The sequence below is a fragment of the Dreissena polymorpha genome, chromosome 3 (assembly GCF_020536995.1).
Source record: "Dreissena polymorpha isolate Duluth1 chromosome 3, UMN_Dpol_1.0, whole genome shotgun sequence".
Lineage (NCBI taxonomy): Eukaryota > Metazoa > Mollusca > Bivalvia > Myida > Dreissenidae > Dreissena > Dreissena polymorpha.
In genome coordinates, this window is record NC_068357.1 from 39,910,316 (window position 1) to 39,935,477 (window position 25,162).

At 34.8% G+C, this 25,162-nt stretch overlaps 1 protein-coding gene across 1 annotated transcript in view; it reads left to right on the plus strand.

Annotated features, from left to right (window-relative positions):
* Positions 1 to 25,162, plus strand: part of LOC127873777 (TOG array regulator of axonemal microtubules protein 1-like) — a 109,201-nt gene that overhangs the window by 12,058 nt on the left and 71,981 nt on the right. The window contains exons 2-3 of the mRNA XM_052417752.1: positions 12,821 to 12,962; positions 18,389 to 18,481. Coding sequence (XP_052273712.1) covers positions 12,821 to 12,962; positions 18,389 to 18,481 — 235 coding nt within the window. The remainder of the gene's footprint in view (positions 1 to 12,820; positions 12,963 to 18,388; positions 18,482 to 25,162) is intronic.

Below are 25,162 nucleotides of genomic sequence, written 5' to 3' on the forward strand. Positions count from 1 at the left end.
CAAACCTTTTTTATGAGCGTTCGAAAAATGGTCGTAGTTTGTATCGATGTGGCAGGAGTTCTGGAACTGAATTTATACTTCTCAACCATAAAAACAGCACTTGCTCTGTTGGTCAAGTATTTAACAAACTTTACTCGCCTGACTGTCAACTTCACTTGCAAATTCAAGCGTTCAATATTTCAAGGCCTGTTTATTGTACAGTACAAAGTTTCAATGTTTTTTAAATAATTTTCAAACATTATATTTACAGGAATGTTCATACATACAGTACACTCCACGCGTTTTCCCCAAAAAACACGCTCCCTCCGCGTTTTTTTTCTGCTAGCGAGTGTTCACGTGGCGTTGGAAGAGCGAGGTGAACTCGATAGAACGCTCGGCGTTACGCCGCGTTCGCTTATTCCCGCGGCGTGTATTACTTTAGGCTAGTCGGTAAATGCAGACACTTTCCGTTCTTATCAGTGATCGCCGCGCAACGCCGCGTTAGCAGTGTGCTACTGGGCATGCCAAAAAATAAAAACATTGTTATAATAAATTGTTTAAATACTGTAGTACATGTATAAAAAAGATAATAGTATAGAAAATTAATACGTATAAAAATTATGTTTTTTAATTCACAGGTACGTCTACAATATGAATTAGTCTAATATAATACATTTGACAAATTAATATTTAAATCATAACACATACAACACAAGAATAAATGTTCCGTTAAATTTCCAAATGAGAATAATAATTAGTAATCCGAAACACACTACGATTTTTAATTGTTAACACGACGTTTACAAATGCTTCCAATATACAGTCATCATGTATATTTCCCGACAAAAGCGCGCGAAAATTATGTTGCAATGTACAAGGTCAAGGTACAATGTATACTCCTGCAAAGCGTGCGTGTATTGATTTTTTTGATGCAAACTTTGTAGCGCAGAGAACATTGAATTTTGTTGATTTCGGTTAAAAGTTTCTTTTTTGGTATTTATTAACGAAATTATATCGCGAATAAGTTGATATTTCCTTTAAAATAATTTCAAATCGAACACGTCGAATCTTTATCGTTACGATATTTTAGTAGAGTAATTATTTTAACACTAATTTTACTGTAAACTGCTTAAAGTAGACATCTGGGCGGAACTGGATTTTAAGTGTTTGACGTTATGAAAACACGCAAAGCTAATGTCTACTGACCTATTGTGTAGACTGCTGTCTGCAGTGTTTTGACAAAAGGGATTAACATGTGTGAATGTCACTCTGCCGATTTGGTCCATAATTACTGGTAAACATTGTTGAGAATGTCGACGCATCAAGAATACAACTGTGAATATTAAATGCAATTATCAACTCAATAGTTACCACCTTTTAGCAATCAATGGAATTACCTACAAACAAAGAGAAAATCAATGCATTAGGGAGCAGAGAATTGACTTTGTTCCGACAATTAAAACCATTCCTTATGCATTTGTTGAACGTGTTTACTTGAGTAAGTTATGCCTTTAGACAGGAAGCGGCTTTTCTTTGATTACGTCAAACTGTCAATTCACACAGATTTGCGAGATTTTTAGGGTCCTTGGTCATTTGTATACATGTTCAGTATAGAAAATCACCTGATAACATGAAAACTTTGGATTAAATTATCAAAATAAAAACAATGTTGCAAACTGTGTTTATATTAATTGGTAAGTATTAGTTAAAAGACGACGTTTTGTGTGTCGTAAATCAACGAGTTTTCTATACAACAACTACTTCTACAACCACGTCGGGATCGATCTATCTTGGTTATTTTTTTTTATTGTAAATATTATACTACATGTACATGTATGTACTTGTAATAAATGTAATTTTATTTGAAAATCAGGAAGTCAAACAAAATTAAATTGATCGTTATCTAGTAAAACGCAGAGTTTCCCCCGCCTTGCCAACGCCGAGGGCCGTCGCATCGGCTTATCAGTTTTGCCGATCGTTAACCGCCGCGTTCCAAAATCATGCAAACGCCGCGTATAGCGGGATTTTCTTAATCTCCCTCCAGGTCGAAACCCGCGGAGTATGGAGGGAAATTGGGGAAAACGCGTGGAGTGTACTGTAGCTTGTTGTTATATTCAAGATTGTGACCTGATTTACCAGGGTTGTTGCAAGACTAGAGTGAGTGACTTTTCAAGTATTTTGAATAACCGGTAACAGTGCAAAAATAGTTATAGTTTGGCTAGAAGCAAATATTGTAACACAATCAAATTCATTTGACTGATTGTCAAATAAGCAAAATACGGTGGGTTGAATATCACATTTATTGCAGATTACATAGTAAAAGCTTAACTTCAATCTTGATCTGCTTTCTGATTGATTTAATTATATATGGTCCTCCACAGGTTTTTTTTCTGCTATGTAAAAAAGACCGTAAAAAAGGCCGTAGAACAGACCTGATCCCAGAGCAAATGGATCCAATCCCAAACCAAAATTATAATACAAATTCCCAATTTCAAAAATGTATGACTTATGATTATTAGACTCTATGTCTTGGTTTTATTAGCAAGGTTGTTTTCGGAGAAACGCCAAGCTATTGTCATAGCAAGCTCGTCGTTTCAACCACCTGCGTCGTGCTAAAACCTTAACATTGACTCTAAAATCAAAGTGCTTCCACCAACAACTTTGAAACTTCATAGAAGATGCACCTTGATGAGTTCTACATGCCACACCCATTTTTGGGTCACTAGGTCAAAGGTCAAGGTCAAGAAAAAAAGTTTTCTGACAAGCTTTCGCAGCCGAGCGTGGCACCCTTTATGCGGTGCTCTTGTTTGCTAAACATCATACAAGATATATAACTATAATTTATATGACTTTATCCCGAAATGGGCAGGGACAGACCTTTTGTGTCAATATTTGTGTCAGTCAGACAGTTAGTCAGTCAGTCAGTTAGTAAGTCAGTCATTGTGTGTGTCCCAAAACTTTAACCTTGGTCATAACTTTTGTAATATTGAAGATAGCAACTTGATATTTGGCGTGAATGTGTATCTCATGGAGCTGCACATTTCGAGTGGCGAAAGGTCAAGGTCATCCTTCAAGGTCAAAGGTCAAATATATGGCTTCAAAGCGGGGCAATAGGGCCATTGTGTTTCTGATAAACACATAGATCTCTTGTTGTCGATAAAAAATTCCCAAATTTGTCACTTTTATCGATAAAAAAAGTCCCAATTTGACCAAACTCCTTTTCCCAAAATGGTTAGAAAAACCCTGGCTCCAAGCTTGATTTATGCAGCATGCATTCCAGTTTTATCTCAATTCTCAAAGAATTGGCTTTGTTTTCCGAGATATTTAAAATCGTTAATTATTACTTGTGTCCATTTACTACTATACAAAGACATTAAGGTACTGTAGATCCATGTATTTGGTATACAGGGCATCCCTGGGTGAAAATGCTCTTAAGCAAATTTGACATTTTTTGAGAAAATTCAACTTAATTTGGTCATTTAATGTGTACAGTAGAATTGCAATAACTCAAGCTGGCAATTTCTCAAAAACTGGCGATTACTCGAGCATTAAAGGAAGTCCCTAGCATTTTCCTTTAATTTCTACAGTACAGCCAAAGCGGAACAAACGTATTTCGCGATCCGCGGCGGCAAGGCGAAACGAGTCGATGCCGCGTAAGTCATTGAAGCCGCGTCAGTATGCGGCGGCAAGTCGCATTACGCCGCGAAACTTCGCATCTGTCCGCCGAGGCATGCCGCTATCCGCGACATGATGCCGAGTCGATGCGCATCATGAAATAAAAAATCTTTTTTAAAATTATTAGTTACATGTAGTTAACACATTTTGAAAGAACAATTATAATAATAATTAAAATCATAATAAATTTATTGTGCGCGGATTGTATTAGCATATACATGTAAGCATAGTTAATGTGTCTGGCCAATTAAGTTTGTTTCCCGCCCGTAGTGTATGTATTTCACACATAAACAAGGTCACGTAATTATGTTTTCGAACATACAAGTGGTCAAGGCTCCAGCATATGGTGGATTAATAAATTAATTGCATGTTGATTTTGCTATTAAATTTAAGCTGAGAAAATTAGCAGTTTGAAGCCACATCAATAATCAAGACGGTGACGACGTATTTGTTGTTTTGTTAATTATCAGCTTATTAAAACTATTGTTTGAATATGCGTATATAAACACGTTTTATTTTGTTCATATTATACAGTTAATATCGCTACTAATTACCCGATAATCCCGTATATTCCAGTTTTAAAGCAAATGCTGGTAAATATTTACGATACACAAACATTCTCGATATTTCCTTAAGTATCAAATACATTTTGGCATTGGTTACTATTTATAGAGATGATGAAATAACGTCTAATCGGGGCGGTTTTTTTCCCACTGCACACGCGATTTACGCCCGACGTGATGTTCATGTATTTATACAACACAAAATACACCCAAACTTTCCAAACGATGTTCTACACGTCTGCATAATTTTCGCGCGCCTTTTATGAAACAAAGGATATTTTAGCACTGTTTATTTGACGCTAGAATTTGTCAAAGGTCGCGTTAGCATTAAAATTCGGAAGTGTTTTCCGGATTACAAATTTAATAATGATAATGATAATCGAACGAAACATAAACAGTTGCGCGTAATAAATTCTACGCTACACATACATGTATTTACATGTAGGTGGATATCTTTTCACTCGATCCGCCGCGTACGTATGCGGCGGATTTACTCCGCGAAAGTACGCGAGGTTAACACAGACTCGGCATCGTTGCGCGGATCAATGCCGAGTGCCACGGCGATACGCCGCGTGAACACACGATTCAGCCGCCGCGTACTTATAATCTGGCCGTGGCGAAGCCGCGGATAATGTTTGTGCCGCGTTAGCTGTACTGTGTATAAAAATACCCGCAATAACTCAAACATGCGATATTCGATAACTCGAGGATGTGTGCCAGTCCCTGAATGGCATTTCACACCTAATTAACTGGCAATTATTCAAGGACACATTTTCGTCTGGTCGGTGCTAAAAATATTCGAGTTGTGAAAACGGCTCAATCAAGCAGACAAAAGACGCTCGATAAGGTGTGAAGTTAGTTGCAGTTTGAGAACCACTGCAAAGTGTCATCCTTTGAGAAACACTGCAAATTGCTAGCGAAACGCTAGATGTAGTACACCGATTCTTTCAAGCAACGCCTAACACAGACCGTGAACTACAGATGCTCTGCTTGCTGTCTCGAAACGTCTTCCGCCACCAGTTCTGGAAAGCAAATGGGTTGCGAAAATCTTTAATCCTAGACTTTGCGCAAGAGTCTGACTGAATGAACATAAAATACAAAGTGTGTAGTGATAATGTTGTTTTTAGTGTTGTTTTTTCATGCACATGTACATACCTTGTGTGCTTTTTTAATATGCTACGTGTACATTGAATATTGATGTAATATTTGTTATTATATATGTGTTTTGTGTTTATGTTGAATTAAGTAAACGGATTTACGATCATCCTTGTTGTTTTGTTTATTACACTAACCATAAACGATTTTTACAAAGCCTTTTTTCTCTAGTACTGTCTTACATGTAAATAAAGCGTTTGCGGTCAGAAATTGAGCATCATCAACTGAGACAGTGAAAACTAATAATACCATGGATTACTCGAAACCTGCGATTACTCGAGCATCGAGGTCAGTCCTGTGCTTACTCGAGTTATCGCAGTTTTACTGTATTTATAAAAAGATATAGCCAAACACAAATTTTTAAAGAAATCCATTAATTTGTAGCCATCGGTTAATCAGTGGCAAATGGCAGAGTTAACCCTGTATTCTTAGAAGTGAACATGGAATTTCTTTTAAGATTTGACCTTGTTTGTAATTTTTATCATTTAAAAGTCAACAATAAATTTGGTTCTTGATTGTCAGTCAGATAACTGGAGTCTTACAATTCTGCTCCAGGTCAAATACAGAGCAGTCATGACAAGGGCTGGCTGGCGAATTTCTCTTCTGCAGGCTTATTATCCCCAGCCATAGGCAGAGGGATATTGTTTTGGCGTTGTCCGTCCTTCCGTCCGTCCGTCCGGAGCCATATCTTGGAAGTGCTTTGGCGGATTTCATTGAAACTTGGTATGAGTATATATATGAATAATAGGATGATGCACGCCAAATGGCATTGTACACCATCTGATAATAACAGAGTTATGGCCCTTTGTATCTTGACAAAATGCTTTTTTGTGTCCAGAGCCATATCTTGGAAGTGCTTTGGTGGATTTCATTGAAACTTGGTATGAGTGTCCGGAAGCATATTGGCGGGGGATATCAATTCAACGAATTTGCTTGTTTTCTGTAGACTTTTCTTGTATCTGCATGAAATGTTTGCCTTTCAAATTATAATGTTGCACTGGTAAAATATAGAACTTGTTCTGTAGCTTAGTGGAACCATGTGCTACATGAGTTGACTGATGTACTGACTGACGATCTTGAAGAGAAGATAGCTATTCAAACTACAAATTCAAATTTGGTTCAGTTTACACGGAATAATCCCACTTTATATTTCAAAGTAGCAATAGCGCAATTCACATTATTTTGTCTTGTATCAAAATTGTTCTTTTCTATTAGACAATGAGTCAAACACAAAAACCTGCAAATATATCTCCATCAAACCACAGTTTGGGTATATGGTATAATAATAAGTCAGATGAAATTTTCCAAGCTAACTACTTCAAATGAAGTGTAGATGTGCAAAACACATTTGATGCCCAATGACCCACAAATTCTTGAGTTATTTGCCTTTGAACATAGCTGACAAAACATCAATTTTAGTTATTCTCAGACTTCCCGAAACTCAACAGCCTTCTGTCAGACATTTGGTCTGACTGGTCAGAATTTTCTGTCAGACCTTAGATTATTCTGTCAGATCAAAGAACATTGGTGAAATTTCAAACAAAACTGAGAAAAATGTAAATAATTAGAAATACGTAAATATTGCTTTATCATTTTATTTTTTATCATATTACTTTTAGTAACAAAGTAAAGTATCAAAGTTTGTTAACATCCACTTCCTCATTATTAAAGTCACTAATAAAATCACCAATTTTGTTTCGTATCTATTTAAAAGCTTAATTTCATCTTGTTCCCAGTCTTCTACAACGTTCTGCGTTTGTCCAGGCTCGGGTTTCATGGGGGCAATGGCTTTGGAAAGAAACGATAACATCAGTTTATTCTTAAGTTAATCACATTGTTTTGAGTTACAAATTAATTTGTTTAAATTCATGGTCTGCCTGTCTTCCAAGACTCAACGAATTTACAATAGGGGACTTATCCTTGTACTTTTTCCACTAGCCCACGGATGTTTGCATCTGCAACCCGTTTTGGATTTTCAGGCTTTGAGACATTCAAAAACTTCCACATTATGTATATTTACTTATTTACTACAAATTTACTTAATTTAAAAGAAGGAAAATGAAAACGAAATCACGAGGTTATAAATCCCTGTGAAACTCCATGCCTGTTCCTCGATATCGTTGATAACTGCAAGCTGTTGCTTTGTTTAACTTTCACTTTTGTTTAAACTAAAAGTCGATCGAATGATGGTCAAATGTACCGATCCCGGCTTGAAGCATGCATTTATTTACTCGTCGACAATAAGCAGGAAACCAAATGTATTTTAAGAACATTTTTCACCAAGCATGGACAGATTATTTCCGATTTTTGACATGACGACTTTGGACCAATCAACAGCGGGTTAACTGACCAACGAATACATTCAAATTCCACACAATCACGTATTTCACAAAATCGGCAAAGTGCGTATGCCAATGTTCTATAAATACTTTTAATTTCTTGGGAAAACCTGAAAATATTTATGTCGGACATTTTGGGCCGACAAGAATTTCGATCGGCTCTTGACTGTTTGTGTCGGACATGTCTGTAGGTCCGACGGAGTTTCGGAAAGTCTGTATTCTTTATACAGCCTTAAAGCTCTAGTTAAGAGACTTATCTTGTGGCGGTTAATAACATATTATACTATAGAAGATATATTATAATGAAGTAGTCAGAGTAGTTTAGTTCCTTTTGAGTCTCAGGTTAGCGCCTCAAGGCCCATGGTAGTGTTCTTGTTTGATTTATGAGCATAAAAATATGGCAGAAACTTTAGAAATGAATGTGAACATGACATAAAACTTAATAATAAAATTGAAAGAGTAAAATAATTAGTATATAGTGAGGCATAAACAAGTAACATATATATCTTGCAATGTTTCAAAGTAAGTCCTTTGAAGGTTTTAGAATTTCTTTTATGAATTCCTTGAAACTCAGAGGTAATGCTCTATAAACATTCTGAAAGCAATCCTAGTTTTCTTTTCAGCTGTGTCCAAATACCTGTAAATAAAATCACATTTAATTATGTTATTTTCAAAACGTTCTCCATACATCAGTGATGGAAAATAAATCAAGAAAACATGGGCATTCATCTATAATTGGAGTATTTTCTATTTATCCAATAGGATTAGAAGATTTATATTCTTAATTCCTGATCATTGATGATAGTGTCAATGAAAAGGTTTATAAATTTGTTAGATCGCTTTCAAGTTGATACTAAGAGAAATATTTGGAGATATTTATTGCAAAATTTCTTTTTTTTTGACACTTACTATTTAATGAATATTGTTGTAAGAGACTTGAAATTAGGAATGCTGGTGAATTATTGCAAAATTTTGTGAAAATCTTGAGAAAATATTTTTCATGTAGATAAAATTGGATGTGCAGTTTTATATAATGTATTTAAAATTTAAATCAAGTGATTAAAATTAAAATAAGATGTTGATTTTGGAGAGATTGGATTGGAGGGAAATAATTATTGGGTTGGTACCCAGTGTGGATCTAGTAAGTTTAAGCTATTTTTAGCTCATCTATTTAAAAAAAATAAATTATGAGCTATTGTCATCACCTTGGCGTCGGCGTTGGCATCGGCGTCCGGTTAAGTTTTGCGTTTAGGTCCACTTTTCTCAGAAAGTATCAATGCTATTGCATTCAAACTTGGTACACTTACTAACTATCATGAGGGGACTGGGCAGGCAAAGTTATATAACTCTGGCGTGCATTTTGACAGAATTTTGTGCCCTTTTTATACTTAGAAAATTGAAAATTTTGGTTAAGTTTTGCGTTTAGGTCCACTTTTCTCAGAAAGTATCAATGCTATGGCATTCAAACTTGGTACACTTACTTACTATCATGAGGGGACTGGGTAGGCAAAGTTAAATAACTCTGGCGTGCATTTTGACAGAATTATGCGCCCTTTTTATACTTAGAAAATTGAAAATTTGGTTAAGTTTTGTGTTTAGGTCCACTTTATTCCTAAGTATCAAAGCTATTGCTTTCATACTTGCAACACTTATTAACTATCATAAGGGGACTGTGCAGGCAAAGTAATGTAACTCTGACAAGCATTTTGACAGAATTATGTGCCCTTTTTATACTTAGAAAATTGAAAATTTGCTGAAGTTTTGTGTTTTGGTCCACTTTACCCCTAAAGTATCATAGATATTGCTTTCATACTTGGAACACTCGCAAACTATCATAAGGGTACAGTAAAAGGACAAGTTGCATAACTCTGGTTGTCATTTTTACGGGATTATGGCCCTTTTTTGACTTAGTAACTTTGAATATATGGTTAAATTTTGTGTTTCGATCCACTTTACTTCTTAAGTATCAAGGCTATTGCTTTCAAACTTCAAATACTTTCATGCTATCATGAGGTTACTGTACCTGGCAAGTTGAATTTTACCTTGACCTTTGAATGACCTTGACTCTCAAGGTCAAATTATTAAATTTTGCTAAAATTGCCACTTCTTTATTTATGATCAGATTTGATTGATACTTTGACAAAACTACTCTTACCTGACATACCACAATAGACTCCACCCAAACCATCCCCTGTGCCCCCCCCCGTCCCCCCCTCCCCCCCTAATTTTTTTAATTTTATTTTTTATTTTTTTAAGATCCTCTCACAAATGACCACCACACCCTCACACTATACCCCACCCACCCCAAATTTGTTTTTTGAAACGGTTAAAAAACACCAATATTTATTTTTTATTATTTTATGTTTGAAATACCGTCCAACCATCGCACCCAAGAATCCCCCCCCACCCCCCCCTCCCCCCACCCGAATCCCCCCCCCCTATTTTTTTTTTCTTTTTCTAAGATCATCTCACAAATTACCACCACACCGTCACACTTTACCCCCTACCCCACCCCACCCCCCCCCCCATTTTTTTTTTTTAAACGTTTTAAAAACACAAATATTTATTTTTATTATTTTATGTTTGAAATACCGTCCAACCATCACACCCAAAACCCCCCCCCCCCCCCACTCCCCCCCCTCCCTTGTGATTGAAAATGAGAGTCCCTTCACCTTTAAAAATAAAATAGATGAGCGGTCTGCACCCGCAAGGCGGTGCTCTTGTTTTAATAGCCATTACAAATTTGTAATAAGTTTTATTCATTGAAATTAAAAGCACCAGATTAGTATTTTTATGATGAGAAATAATGGTAGCATATCATTTTAAAATTCATTTCTTTTTATTGCATGTTATTTTATTAATTTAAATTACAAATTATTGCTGAGGTGTCGTCATATTTTCTTCATCATTGTGAGATGCACCATACACAAATTGCCCTACTCATTGAATGACATTTACATGATACTAATAATAATTTACTGCTGAAACGAAATTGACTATTTGACAAAATCAACATCTATGCATTTTACCAGTTGAATATTTGACTAAATCAAAATTAATAAATTTTACCCATCTAGCATAAAATAATTGAAAATATTTTTTTTTGTATTTGTATTTTAACTCGCCAATAACCAAATTTTTATGAGCATTAGTGATTGTTCTCAGTCAGAACTGATTTGTTATGAATGTTCTTGTTTTTAAATTTCTATGGCATTTTGAAATGTTATTATGCTTCCCCAAAATTTATTTTGGGGGGACCATATAGTCGCCGCTTTGTTTGTCTGTGTGTCCGTCCATGCACATTTTTTGTCTGGGCTATTTCTCAGCAACTAATGACTGGAATTCAATGAAACTTTATGGGAAGCTTCACTATCAAGAGGAGATGTGCATATTATCAGCGGGTTCTGGTTGGATGATTATTCACAGAGTTATGGCCCTTTGAAATTTTCCATTAACTGTACATATAGTGCAATTCTTGTCCGGGCTATTTCTCATCAACTAATGACCAGAATTCAATGAAACTTTATGGGAAGCTTCACTACCAAGAGGAGATGTTTATATTATCAGCGGGTTCTGGTCGGATGATTTTTCACAGAGTTATAGCCCTTTTAAATTTTATATAAAAAACTTCTTGTCCCCCCAACTACTGTGCCCTCAAGACGTTTCCTTTTATCTGAATATATAGTGCAATATTGTGACAAAAAAACCTTTGGGGAGCATCACCAGTCTTTGACGGTTTCTTGTTATAATAAGGGTTGAATGCAAAAGGGTTGTATCTAATAAACATTTTTAGGTCGGCTGTTTTCGGAGAAAACCCGAGGTTTTGTCATAGCCAGCTTGTTGTGTCGTGTCCGCCGTCCGCATCGTGCTAAAACCATAACATTTTGCCAAGGTTTTGAACATTGGCTCTAAATCAAATTGCTTCAACCCGCAACTTTGAAACTTCATTATGTAGCTGCACCTTTATGAGTTCTACATGCCACACCCATTTTGGGGTCACTAGTTCAAAGGTCAAAAACAATGTGAACTCTAAAAAAAAAATTAAAAAAAATCTATAAATTTCTGACAACCTTTCATTTATTCAAAACTGCACCTGCAGCCGAGCGTGGCACCCGTTATGCAGTGCTCTTGTTATGTGAGGCACAACAGTCTCACACTCAAAAACCTTTATATCTATGTAAAGTATGAATAGTTTTAAGCTTACCTGTCGAGCACAACATGCTCATGGTGCGCTTTTGTGATTGACTTTTGTCCGTCGTGGGTTGTGCGTCTGTTGTCAACATTTACCTTGTTAACACTCGGGGTGGGGCATTTTTCCTCATACATCTTTAGTAAAACCTTATAATATAATTATAATGTCCAATCTTCATGAAACTTAGTCAGAACATTTATTCTAATGATATCTGGGCTTAGTTTGAAAATGGTTCCGTCCGTTGAAAAACATGGAGGCCTGGGCGGGGCTTTTTTCCTTATATGGCTGTAGTCAAACCTTTAAACACTAGAAGAAACATTTATAGTCGAATCGTTATAAAATTTGGTCAAACGATTTTTTTCTAATGACAGACATTGTTAAAACCTGTAGACCATTGCTGCAAACATTTCAAATGGCAAAATTTTGTAACAAATGTCAGTAGTATACTACCTCATCGATAAATTTGTTAAATGATTCCTAACATAACAGAGTGTCTCTGGTTGCCAAATTCGTCGGACGTTTTAGGTTTTTTGCACACATGTCTTTAACTTGATCAAAGATGGCAGACAATTTAAAGAAATAACGATTGCTGAATAAATATGTTTTAGATACAAATAACACAATTTTATAGGAAAATGATTGTACTGTATGTTACAAAAGAAATGTTTGTAAATTGGATGTCAGTCTATTATATACAAAAATTCATCCTGTGTTTTTTTATGCCTCTTGATCGAATGATCAGGGGTATATTGTTTTTTGTCTGTCTGTCATTGTGTGTGTCTGTCCTAAAACTTTAACCTTGGTCATAACTTTTGCAATATTGAAGATAGCAACTTGATATTTGGCATGCATGTGTATCTCATGGAGCTGCACATTTTGAGTGGTGAAAGGTCAAGATCCTTCTTTTATCGTTCCAGACTGAGGTTCCTTATAAAGGTCGTCAGACATGGACCAACAGCGATGACAGTGGCGACATCTATAACAAGAAGCCCATCATCAAGAGGCGGACGGCTCCAATAGTGGGCGTGTCACAAGAGGAACCAGCCCAGCCTGCAGAAAGTAAGATAACCCTTTCCTGCTGGGAAGCAAAGGGAAAATGGCTATATGCAACCAGCATAAAACCAGGTTTTAAATCTATTAAGAAACATCTTTAATTTAATTTGGTTTTTTATGGAACTACAAACGAATCAAAATGTGTAACTTACAGGTAAAGGGATGGCAGCGTCCTTTGATAGCCACTTTCCTCTTTATTAATTGTGATTCGTACCTACTTCCATTGATTGGTTTCTGTAAAAGAACTAAAATATCATTTCTTTTAATTATTGAATGAAAATAACAACAATAATATTAAGTCAAGAGTTATTGGCACAGTATTGAAGTCTTTCAACATAAAAAAAAATATGTACTAAGAAAGACTATGGAATATTCTGGTCTAATAAATATAATGAAAACTGCAGAAATTCACTGTGTAACATACATTGGATATAAGGAAGGTTGTAAGTATTATAATTCGTATAACATTACTCTTTTTTTGCAACATGTAATATTTCCACAAAAGTTAATTTTAATGATTCAGTCCTGCAGTTGATATTACTCATTCAGTATTAACCTTAAAAAGCTTCTAGACATGTAAAAGCATGTGCTGCAAACTGAATTACAGCAAAGTGAATGGCATCCTTCAATGGGACATTGATCGCCCATTCAAGGATGTAAAGGGAATATTAAGTACACTCAATGCATCTTTAAAGATACATCTTTGGTAAGATTATGATTACATTTGCATGCACTTACAAGTTATGTACATGCTTTACTGGGTTATAGTTAACTGGTTAACTGTTGGAAGAAGAAAATCGGTCTCAGCCATAATTAAAAAAAAAGTTTTCTTATTGACGTATATAGAAAAGCTGTTGCATAAAATGCAGAAATGAATCACTATTTTCACCTAGGGTACTGCAGCGTGGTTGCTTTTTGTTTTGAATTGCTATATTTTGAAGATTAAAAAAGTGCTTTTGTATTCATAATAATATATAATTGTATTTGTAATTATTATAATTATTATAATAACAGATGATTATAATGATAATTTAATTATTAAATATGCATTTTCACCTGACACTGTTGACAATTAGTTATACTTTTGACCTTGGCAGTTTGTTACATTAGACACTACAAACAATTTTTTAATTAACAATTCAAACATGTTCCCCTAAACAACCTGTTAGATATCAGGTCAACCTTTTTTTTTCCAGTGGACTCAATTAAAAATACAAAAGCAGTCTTTCATAGGTAAAATTAAGGTTATTTAATCAATTTACACAGTACCAACAATCAAAGAGAACAACCAGCGCTGGACCTATTGACCTTTTACACTTGAAATAAAAATTCAAGGTAAAGTGCGAAAAATATATGCTCTTAATTGTCATATTGTGGTTGAAGTGTCGTAACCTAGACTTGAGTGTACTTGAATAAATTTTAAGATACCCTATGGAATTTGGGCAAACAATGGGGTAAATTGTTAAGTTATGGCCTATGTGACATGAACATGATCCTTTGACTGTTCAGCATTTGGTGGTCTCAATATAATGCATGTTGTTTCAAGAAAAACAAATATCAGAATACTCAAAATTAATGGAGTTGTATTGGTATTAAGCTCCAGGCTGTATACTTAAACAGCCTGTGGAGCAACATTAACATGTATGTATTAGGCAGTAGTTGACCTGAGAGGTTAACAGTTGGCTGTAACTATGTTCAATAAAAATAGCAACTATCCAAATATTTAGTGTTCTAAAAAAGCCATTGGTAGTATGTACAGTCGAAACCCGATGGCTCGAACTCGCTTGGCTCGGATTTTCGGTTGGCTCGAACTCGCATCAAAGCAACGATTTTGTATGCGTAAATATTCATATAAAATTTTGTCGGATGGCTGGAACTCGCTTGGCTCGAATTATCGGATGGCTTGAACTGTTTTCACAGTCCCGGCTACAGTTTTCATATGTTCTTTTATTCGGATGGCTCGAACTCGCCATGGGTCCCAAAAAGTGTTATTCGATTAGGACTGCTTGATTAAAAGCACGCACAAATTGATTTAACACCGGTCGCATAAACTGTTAATCGATTATGACCGCTTGATTAAAGGCACGCAATAATTGATTTAATACCTGTTTGCTACATGTCATCGACTCAATCGTTAATTGATTTGAGTAAAATATGACATTTTGTATTAAGAGCTGGCGTCCTTGCGGATTCTTTATCATAATGGCTGCAAAGGCCAAATGAACAGATCAGAACAAAAATCTCTAAAGAGCTTCGTTTCTCGACGACAACTACGGAACGCAACACAGATGGACATAATGTCATTCTTCAAAAAAATATAAATAAATAATGGAATGTAGTGCTGACTCGTATGTAAATAATGAGTATATAGTGCTGATGCATGTTTTGTTCTTTAGTGCTCTGTTACCTTAAAATGTTCTACGCTAAAAAAATGCTGATATCTACTGAATGCTATTTGTTCATTGTATTTGTAAAACCGTTTTAAAATATTCATAAATTAAAGTATTAAGTATAAGTTTGTTTCTTATTAACTTATGAATTCAAAAGCAGTAAGTAATGCGAAGTAGTACGGATTTTAAGCAATATGTGTACTCTTCAACAGGAGGTGAAAATGTACTGCAGACTTGTTCGTAAACAAAAATTTATAAGAAATCAGATGGCTCGAATTTCGGATGGCTCGAACTCTTGTTGCCGGTCCCGACGAGTTCGAGCCATCGGGTTTCGACTGTTTTCTTTAAATAATGTTTGTATATTGATTTGCAAAGGCAACATAAGATGATGTGTGTTTTTTATTTTCAAGGAGAACATACTCAGCTTCTAAGTTTAAGTGTAGTATGTCCTGAAAAAAGTGTAATTTCAATTAAAAATAATTATCATTTGATAATCTTAATAGATCTCTACATAATAGTTATTCAGCAATTTTTTTCCCTTCTTTATAAAGTACCAGAAAACAGCATTTTCCCAATTAGAAAAAACAACAACGAATTTCTCAAATGCTGTCAAAATTTTTCCAATTGAAGGTTTCAAAAAAATAAAATAAAAAAGTAATAATAAATTATTGTTATAATTATTGTTATTTATTAAATGCGAGTTAGTTTCACTATGCAGCTCTTTGGCTTGAATCTAAGTTAATATAATATTGACAACGTGAAAAAAACATAATTATCAATTTTAAAGTTTTTGGGAAAAAAAAATCAAATACAGCATTTCCCAATATAAAGATTTCACAACACAAATTTTCCCAACTCTCGCACACATTTTTTCCAAATGGGCTGGTACTGGTACCTTTCCCAATTGGGCAAAAGAAATCGCTGTTATTACTCTTTGATATAACCCACACTACTGAATAACTGCCTTACAACCATAATATTGTCCTTACAAATGTCATTATACCCTTTTGGGTTAAACTATTTGGGCCCTTCTCTGAAAAAAGGGGTTTAATGCATGTGTGTAATATGTCATCCCAGATAAGCCTGTGCAGTATGCACAGGCTCATTTGGGACATCACTCAGCTTTTATGATAATTTTTGTTTAAAAAAGTCTAGGAAAAAAAAACAACTTTAGGCGGAAAGAGTCGTCCCTGATTAGCCTGTGCAGTTGGCACAGGCTAATCTGGAATGACACTTTTTGCACCTGCATTAAAACCCCTTTTCACAAAGCCCGGCTCATTTGTTCTTAAAATTTGCACATACAAAGATGTTACACATTGTGGACATTTTGTTAACAAGACCCATCCTTGGAATAGATAATGACAAATATGTGGGATTGGGATCATTTCAAGACATTTTAGACTTAGTATTACAACTGCAAGTATTAAATTTGCATAAGTAAATATATGTTCAGTACTTTCAGTAACCTTAAGTGTTTGAAGCTCTTCCCACCCAAAAAATTGAGTTTTCTCTGTAATTATTGAGATGTCTGTGAGAGTTTGTGAATCATGAACTTAAAATTGTCTTCCCACTTCCCACATAGTTAATAATCATTCAAACCTTATGTTACCTACTTGCTTTGTTGCACAATACTTCTTTGATATATGCTTACTTTTATTTCATAGGGTCAACAGTTTTGCTTACATGAAATTCAGGATTTAAAGATGTCATTTTAAACACATCACACATTTATGCTATTGTGTTAAACACATGTGTACATAATCATGTTATTATATAGAAGTGGCAAATTTAGCCAAAAGAGGTTATTGCCTTTGGTAAATATTTGCTAAACACATCATTTAAATTGTTATACACATTGTATACATGGAATCAATATTCTTGTCCTACATCAATCTTTTATCTTTAGTTTTGCCTCATACGGTCACAATTTGTCAACAGTATCATAAACTTGTTTGCTATGGAATGTGAGTCTTGTCATAACAATCTTAATTCACATTGGTAACTCAAGTGCATTGAAACATGTTCTTGTTAATTAGTCTGTTATGAATTTAAAAGTCACATTTGCCACTATATGCACCATTTTATATGTTCTTTACCTGACGTATTTCAATACTTAGACTTTTTATGCCCCTGGATCGAAAGATCGGGGGCATATTATTTTTGGCCTGCCTTGTCTGTCATTCATTGTGTGTGTCTCAATATTTTAACCTTGGTTAAAATTTTGCGATAACTTTTGCAATATTGAACATAGCAACTTGATATTTGGCATGCATGTGTATCTCATGGAGCTGCTCATTTTGAGTGGTGAAAGGTCAAGGTTAAGGTCATCCGTCAAGGTCAAATATATGGCGTCAAAGCGGCGCAATAGTGGGCATTGTGTTTCTGACAAACACATCTCTTGTTTGACATGTCATTCACACATGGTCCAGTCTAGAAATGAAACTCAAGCATTCTGTTATTTCACCATTATACACTATAACTCCAAAATAAAGCAGATGACAGGGTCCAAGCCACAAGACCGTGTTATAAACATAACAATGTTATACAGTCTGAGCTCATTGCATTGTGTTAAAGAATTTCATAAACACAAACATATACCATTTGTTAGAAGTTTAAAGCGTACTGTGCATTGTAGGACAGAGAGCTTTCTTATTGAACATGCGCAAATCAAGTAAAGATATGTGGACAATTCCAGCACTGTTCAAATTAATTATAACAGCCAATGAAAAAGTGAATTGAAATTTAGATTTAATATAACATACACACATTCTTTTCTTTTCAAAGTGCTGTCACTGTCCAAAGATTATAAGCCCCAAATCCACAACTGGCAACAAGGTCTGGTAATCTTCCTATTATTACTGGATCTTACTCAAATTGACTGTCCAGTAAAATAATTGTTGATCACAAGAAGACATTTCTGCAGTTGTTTTCACAAGACAGGAGGGCAAATGTTATGATCAATAAAAAACAACAACATGGCACCATTTTACTAGCTTTTTTCCCGTGTAAACGATTGACTCACACAATCTTTTTTTCTTGCAGACTCCTACAAACAGATCCATCTGCAGAAATTGCGGAAGACAAATTCCTTGAAGTCCACAGATTTCCGTGGCCTTGAACTGTATAATGACAAAGGTAAGTCAAGGACACACCCAGGCATGGTAGCAATAATATAATTTTTTCTTTCTGGAATGGGCTATTGTGTTTTTCTGTAGTGTGAATGTCAATTGTATTGTAAAAGCAGATATCAAAATCTGTTCAACCCATGCACTATATACATGTATACATTGTTAACCTTTGAACATTCAAATAAATGTTTAATTTTGGTAGTTATGTTGAAAGAAAATGGGATGTCATTATAAAACAGAATTTATTTTTAAGATTATTTGAATATTGTTTGATAGTCCTAAAATGATGTATTTAAAAAAAATGCATTGTGATGGAATGAAAAGAGGCATTAACAACACAAAGTAAAGTCACAAGCTTCTTGTTTTAAAAAAGAGGTAAGCTTTGGAAGCATTTTAATATCATATGTCAGGAGCAATACTTATATTATTCTTATTCTGACTTCAAGTTGCCTTAGCTTTAGTTTTTTGCCATTTTAACCATTATAACATACACTTGATCAAATACTTTGCTAAGCTGTTGTTTTGCAAAATATTTATTCCAATATTTACCTCCTATCATTAGTAACCTCATAGGATGCATAGTTGTTAGATATGAATCAATAATATTGGCTCAGTTTTTATGGTTCTCATAAATTTTGTGTTTGATTGAGAATGTTTTTGTCATATTATTTTGTTTGCATTCTCAGCAAAGTAAATGTTTTGAGCGCAAACTGTATTAAGCAGAGGAAGAATCCATACTAATTGGGTAAACACTGTTAAATGCTGTTGCTGACAAATGATGAAATGTAAATCACAGTATTATTTCATTGTACCATAATAAGACCTCACCATGTTTGTCTACATGCCAATACATTTTGCATTGAAAGTGTTCTACTGCAGATTTGTTTTGGTTCTAATAGGATAGCAAACTTCTAATGGGATAGCAAACTTCTAATGGGATAGCAAACTTCTAATGGGATAGCAAACTTCTAATGGGATAGCAAACTTCTAATGGGATAGCAAACTTCTAATGGGATAGCAAACTTCACCCGTGGACAACAAATAATTTTTAATTTATCACACCCATTTGTCTGTACATACCAATTCAAGAGATTGCATTTTGTGTTTTGACAGTGTTTTGTTCATAATGTAAACTCTATAAGGTATCGTCTTTATAGGAATGTTAAGACACTAAAAACTGTTTTCTTTGTAGAATGTTTTTTTAAATAATGAATATGTGAAAAAGCCCATAGTAAAGTTTCAGCAAACAATCAGTGTCTTGCTGTTTGTTTTTTGTATCTAGGCCCATATTCATCATCCCAACTTTAGGCTTACAAACAAATAATAGACTCAGTGTTAGCATGTGAGCCTCGCATAAGGAAGACCAGGCTTAATGCATGTGCAAAATGAATCGACCCCAATTAGCCTGTGTAGTTTCCACTTTTCATTTCAGGTAAGTCTACAAAAATCTAGTCAAGACCAAAAGTGTCGATCCTGATCGATCTGTGTGGACTGCACAGGCTTATCTGGGACGCTTCTTTATGCACATGCATGAAGCCCAGTTTTCAACGAGTGAGACTAATTTTTATAATCAGGCCACTAATGGTGCTTGGGTCTTGCACATTGTAATTAAGCATTTGTTATTTAGTGGTGGTAAAGTTAACTTGAAATTAAAAATTAATGAAAATAATTAAAAATTGAAGCACTTGTTGAATATCATTCTCCGTTGAGAAAATTATTCTGACAGTGATAAGACTTGGGTAAACATTGCTCACTATTCTTATCCTCAATTGCTTGCCAAGAATGCCAAGGTACTAATATATATTGAAACCTTCTAAAAATATAATCAACTTTGTATTGATAAGGTAAAGCAAATATTGACTCTGTGTATTTGAATATTAAGACCATGTCTGAAGACAGCCAGAAAGCATTGGTCACAAGCAGTCCTCCGCACAAATATTTGCTATGTCTGGCAAGCTTTCTCTCCTTACTTTTCATGCTCTGTTGGTTAATTGATCCTGATGTAATAAAGTGTTCAAAAAGTATGTAAGGCTACATGTGAACTCACTTCATTTTGTTTTGAATATTACACATTTAAAAATTTTTAAAACATGCAGACCTGGTGAATGGCCAATTCTATAATGTGTCTTACATTATTATGTCCCCCACTATAGTAGTGGGGGACATATTGTTTTTGCTCTGTCTGTTGGTTGGTCTGTTGGTTGGTCTGTTGGTTGGTTTGCGCCAACTTTAACATTTGCAATAACTTTTGCAATATTGAAGATAGCAACTTGATATTTGGCATGCATATGTATCTCATGGAGCTGCACATTTTGAGTGGTGAAAGGTCAATGTCAAGGTCATCCTTCAAGGTCAAAGGTCAAATATATGGGTCAAAATCGCTCATTTAATGTACACTTATGCAGTATTTCAATATTCAAGATAGCAACTTGATATTTGGCATGCATGTGTATCTCATGGAGCTGCAGATTTTGAGTGGTGAAAGGTCAAGGTCAAGGTCATCCTTCAAGGTCAGAGGTCAAATATATGTGGCTAAAATCGCTCATTTTATGAGTACTTTTGCAATATTGAAGATAGCAACTTGATATTTGGCATGCATGTGTATCTCATGGAGCGGCACATTTTGAGTGGTGAAAGGTCAAGGTCAAGGTCATCCTTCAAGGTCAGAGGTCAAATATATGTGGCCCAAATTGCTTATTTTATGAATACTTTTGCAATATTGAATATAGCAACTTGATATTTGGCATGCATGTGTATCTCATGGAGCTGCACATTTTGAGTGGTGAAAGGTCAAGGTCAAGGTCATCCTTCAAGGTCAAATATATGGGTCAAAATTGCTCATGTAATGTCACTTCTGCAATATTGAAGCTAGCAATTTTATATATTTGAAATGCATGTGTATCTCATGGAGCTGCACATTTTGAGTGGTGAAAGTTCAAGGTCAAGGTCATCCTTCAAGGTCAAACGTCATATAGGGGGACATTGTGTTTCACAAACACATCTTGTTAGAACTTTGACATTGTCTTGCCAGCAGCAGCTCTTCTGACGTATATCAGCTTTGATTTCATGTGAGAAGACATTATAGGAAACCAATATAAGATTAAATAAACTTACTGTAAAGTAAAGAACATGTATTAAATCTTTTTAATGGGAATGAACAAAACATCTTGATCACAAATTACCTGGTTTTGAAATGCTGGTGTTCATTGGATGGACATGCATACTTAAATATTCATGGTGTATTACATGTTTGTGGCTTAGGGTCATCAGATACACTTGGTGCGTTTTATTTGTTACTTTATTCCACGACTGAAAAGGTTTATTGATTGTCATGCCTCATAATCCTCTGAGCTTGTTGTGATTTACCAGGTATTTTATTGATTTTAGGATGAACTGGAGTTCTCTTCCTTTTCTTAGTGCCATTGGGTCATATAATATAGCTTAGATTAGCTGATGTGTTCTTATTGTAGTGTCATCCATTTGTCTGTTAGCTAGATTGTATTATTATGCCACGACGAAGAGGGTGTATGTTGCTTTTCTGTAGTGCTGCAGCGAATCCAAAATTTCAATCGGATCCGAATTCGAATCCAAAGGCTCGGATATCGAATATCGGTTTGAATCCTAATTTGAAAGTAACAATACGCATAATAAATTATAATTTATATTGCTATAACCTAAATTATGTTTTGAACCACCAGAACTTATATATTTCTAATGAAAAAAGTAATTAAGTTTTATTATTATAAACTTTACAGATACTAATATTTATACTACTATAGCAGCATAAGAAATGCAGCTGCAGCAGCAACAGCGGTAGTGGAAGCAGAAATAACAACATCAAAAACAAAAACTAAGTAGATAAAAAAATGCACTTACGTTGTTCGAACAAACTTTTATACCCAGGTCCAGATTCTGCAAATTTCTCAAAAACTATCAAAATCGCACATACACGAAAAAGTGTAAGCATTTAAACGACAAACACTTATAATAATATTATGTTATTAATTAGTTGAATTCATATTGGCTTTGTTATTGAGCTGAAGACAGCTTGAAAACTTGAATTTCACTTTCGAATTACAGGTTTTTGATATTAAAGGAAGTATGAAGTTTTGAAAAATAGCAAAATTTCTGTTCTATACAACTTATTGGTGTAAATAAGAAACAATGGCAAGTATATGACCAAAGATGCTCCCTAGACATTACATGATGCAGGAACACAATTTGACAGGTTGCGAAATTGTGCAAAATTTACCTGAATAACATTCCAGCCACACTGGATCCACTACCGTTGTTTTTAATACAACTCAGAAAGACAATAAGGATTGAAAACCTACTTATTGCCATTAGGAATTGCATTTGTAATGTGTAAATCATCCAAGATTTCGAATTAGTTTTTGCTTAGGGCGCTCATTGTTGTTCATTGAAAATATTGAAAGTTGTTATTTTTGTACGCTCTAATATCACTGTCTATCATCACCACCGGAAATAGATAACCAGCGAAGCGAAATTAAACATCACGCAAGAGGAAGTGCTCGTGAAAAGAATAAAGTTTACAATTTTTATCGCGAACGTTTTTAAAAAACTGTGTGACAAATTAATAGTGGACATATCAAACTTATATCGTAAGTAGTTGGGAGTTCTTTATTAATACATTCGAGTGTTGAAATAGATCAATTATCAGCTACCTGGTACGGAGAATTAAGTTCATTTGGGAAATCTTTCTTCCTTTTGTCCGAGGAAAATATAATAATTTTGCCGAATTTTGCAATGTTGTGCAAATAGAATCATAGAAACTATTGGGTTTTGCCAGCTTCAGCCCAAAAATCAAGTTAATATGCAAATATTTGGCTAAAATATAAACTTCGTTGTGTACGGCGAATAGAACCTGACGTGAACGGCGTATAGCAAAATAAAATTACACTTATATTCTTTATGATGAGACCGTTTATGGCCAAAGAATACGTCTGATGCATTGTTGATATTTAAAAAAATGCTTTGTTTTACGGGCACCTGCTACATAGAGAATAACAGGTTACTGTCCGATCTTTTTGTAATATATCAGGCAAGGCTTAGAATAATATATCAGCGTGGCTTGCCGAGCCGTTATTCTATTCGTGCCGAGCCTGATATATTACAAAAAGATCAGGCACTAACCTGTTTTTCTATTTATCATACCTCTACGTCCCCGATTTTTAAGAAATAATGAAAAAATCGCTATAAACAGAAACACAGGTTACTGCCTGATCTTTTAGTAATATATCAGGCTCGGCGCGAATAAAATAACAGCTCGGCAAGTCTCACCGTTATAGTATTCTAAGCCTTGCCTGATATATTACAAAAAGATCAGACAGTAACCTGTTATTCTCTATAGATCAGGCAGATATCAATGCCGTGGTATGATAAATCGATCGACCATTGTTCAGTCTGTATTCTAGTTTAATACCATTCTAGTGTATTTCATCTTGGTTATGTTTCAAAATCAAGATGAATCGATAAAATATTTACTTACAAGTGGATTCCAATCAGGATTATATATTCAGCTCGTGTAATTATTGGAACTTGGCTGACTTTCTGTTCACAGCGTTGTAGCGTTCAACCGCAAAGTCAGCACGTGTGCTGTGTTTGCCTATTTATTTGGGGGCAACAACGAAGTTTAAAATTAAGATTTATACATCATTAAATCGTGCAAAAGTCCGCTTTTAAAAACATATATGTACATTGAAAAAATATTTTCTTAAAATCATTTTAATTTGCGACAACTTTGGCTAATACGCTGCAACTATTCGCCATACATTACTTGAACTATTCACCGTACACGACTTTTGCCATAAACAACTATTCGCTGTACACTACAGTTATCTTAACTTAATAGATTTCCACGAACAATAATCAAACCAATACATGAAATAGCGTAAAGATGGTATATATTGCATACTAGAATAGAAATCAACTCCATACCCGATGGCAAACCATGTAATCATGAAAGAAAAGCTGTTTCTTCGAGAAGTTCCAATTTCAACCCGGTACCAAGCAGTCATAAATGTGTGTAAATAACGCTTTATCAATAAGAATTGCAAGATAGATACACATTTTTAAACAGATTAATCTTTCTGTAAGATGCCTAACACGCACTGGTTATCCAGGAGTGAGTTATTATTAGACATTTTAGGTAAATACTGACTGCACTCCAAATTTGGTTTGTTTACTTTCGCTTCGCTAGTAATCCATTTACGGTGGTGACGATAGACAGTGAATATTGAACCTTACTGTTGTGGTTACACTGCACAATATTGTTGCATGTATTGTCAAAAAAAGGAGCTGAATATACAAGGGGATGAGTGCTTAAAGTATTTTTTAAAGATTTAAACTTTTGCACCAAAACTAAGCATACAACTTCAAAATAGCTACCAAATAGTTGAAAGTTTAGATTCTCATATAAGGCCGAGTTTTTCCTGGTTTCTGATTGGCTGAATCTCGTATTGGCCGACCTTTTTCCATATTGGCCGTGTTTTTCCATATTGGCCGCCTTTTTCTTGTCAAAGGCGAGTTTCGAACTTTATTGGCTAGGCTCAACTTGTATTGGGCAAACAAATTGAACACATTCTTGTCTAATATTATAAAACTAATTAATGTCTCATATTAAACACAATTATGTCAGTCAGATATAATATGAAAAACTCTGTATTTT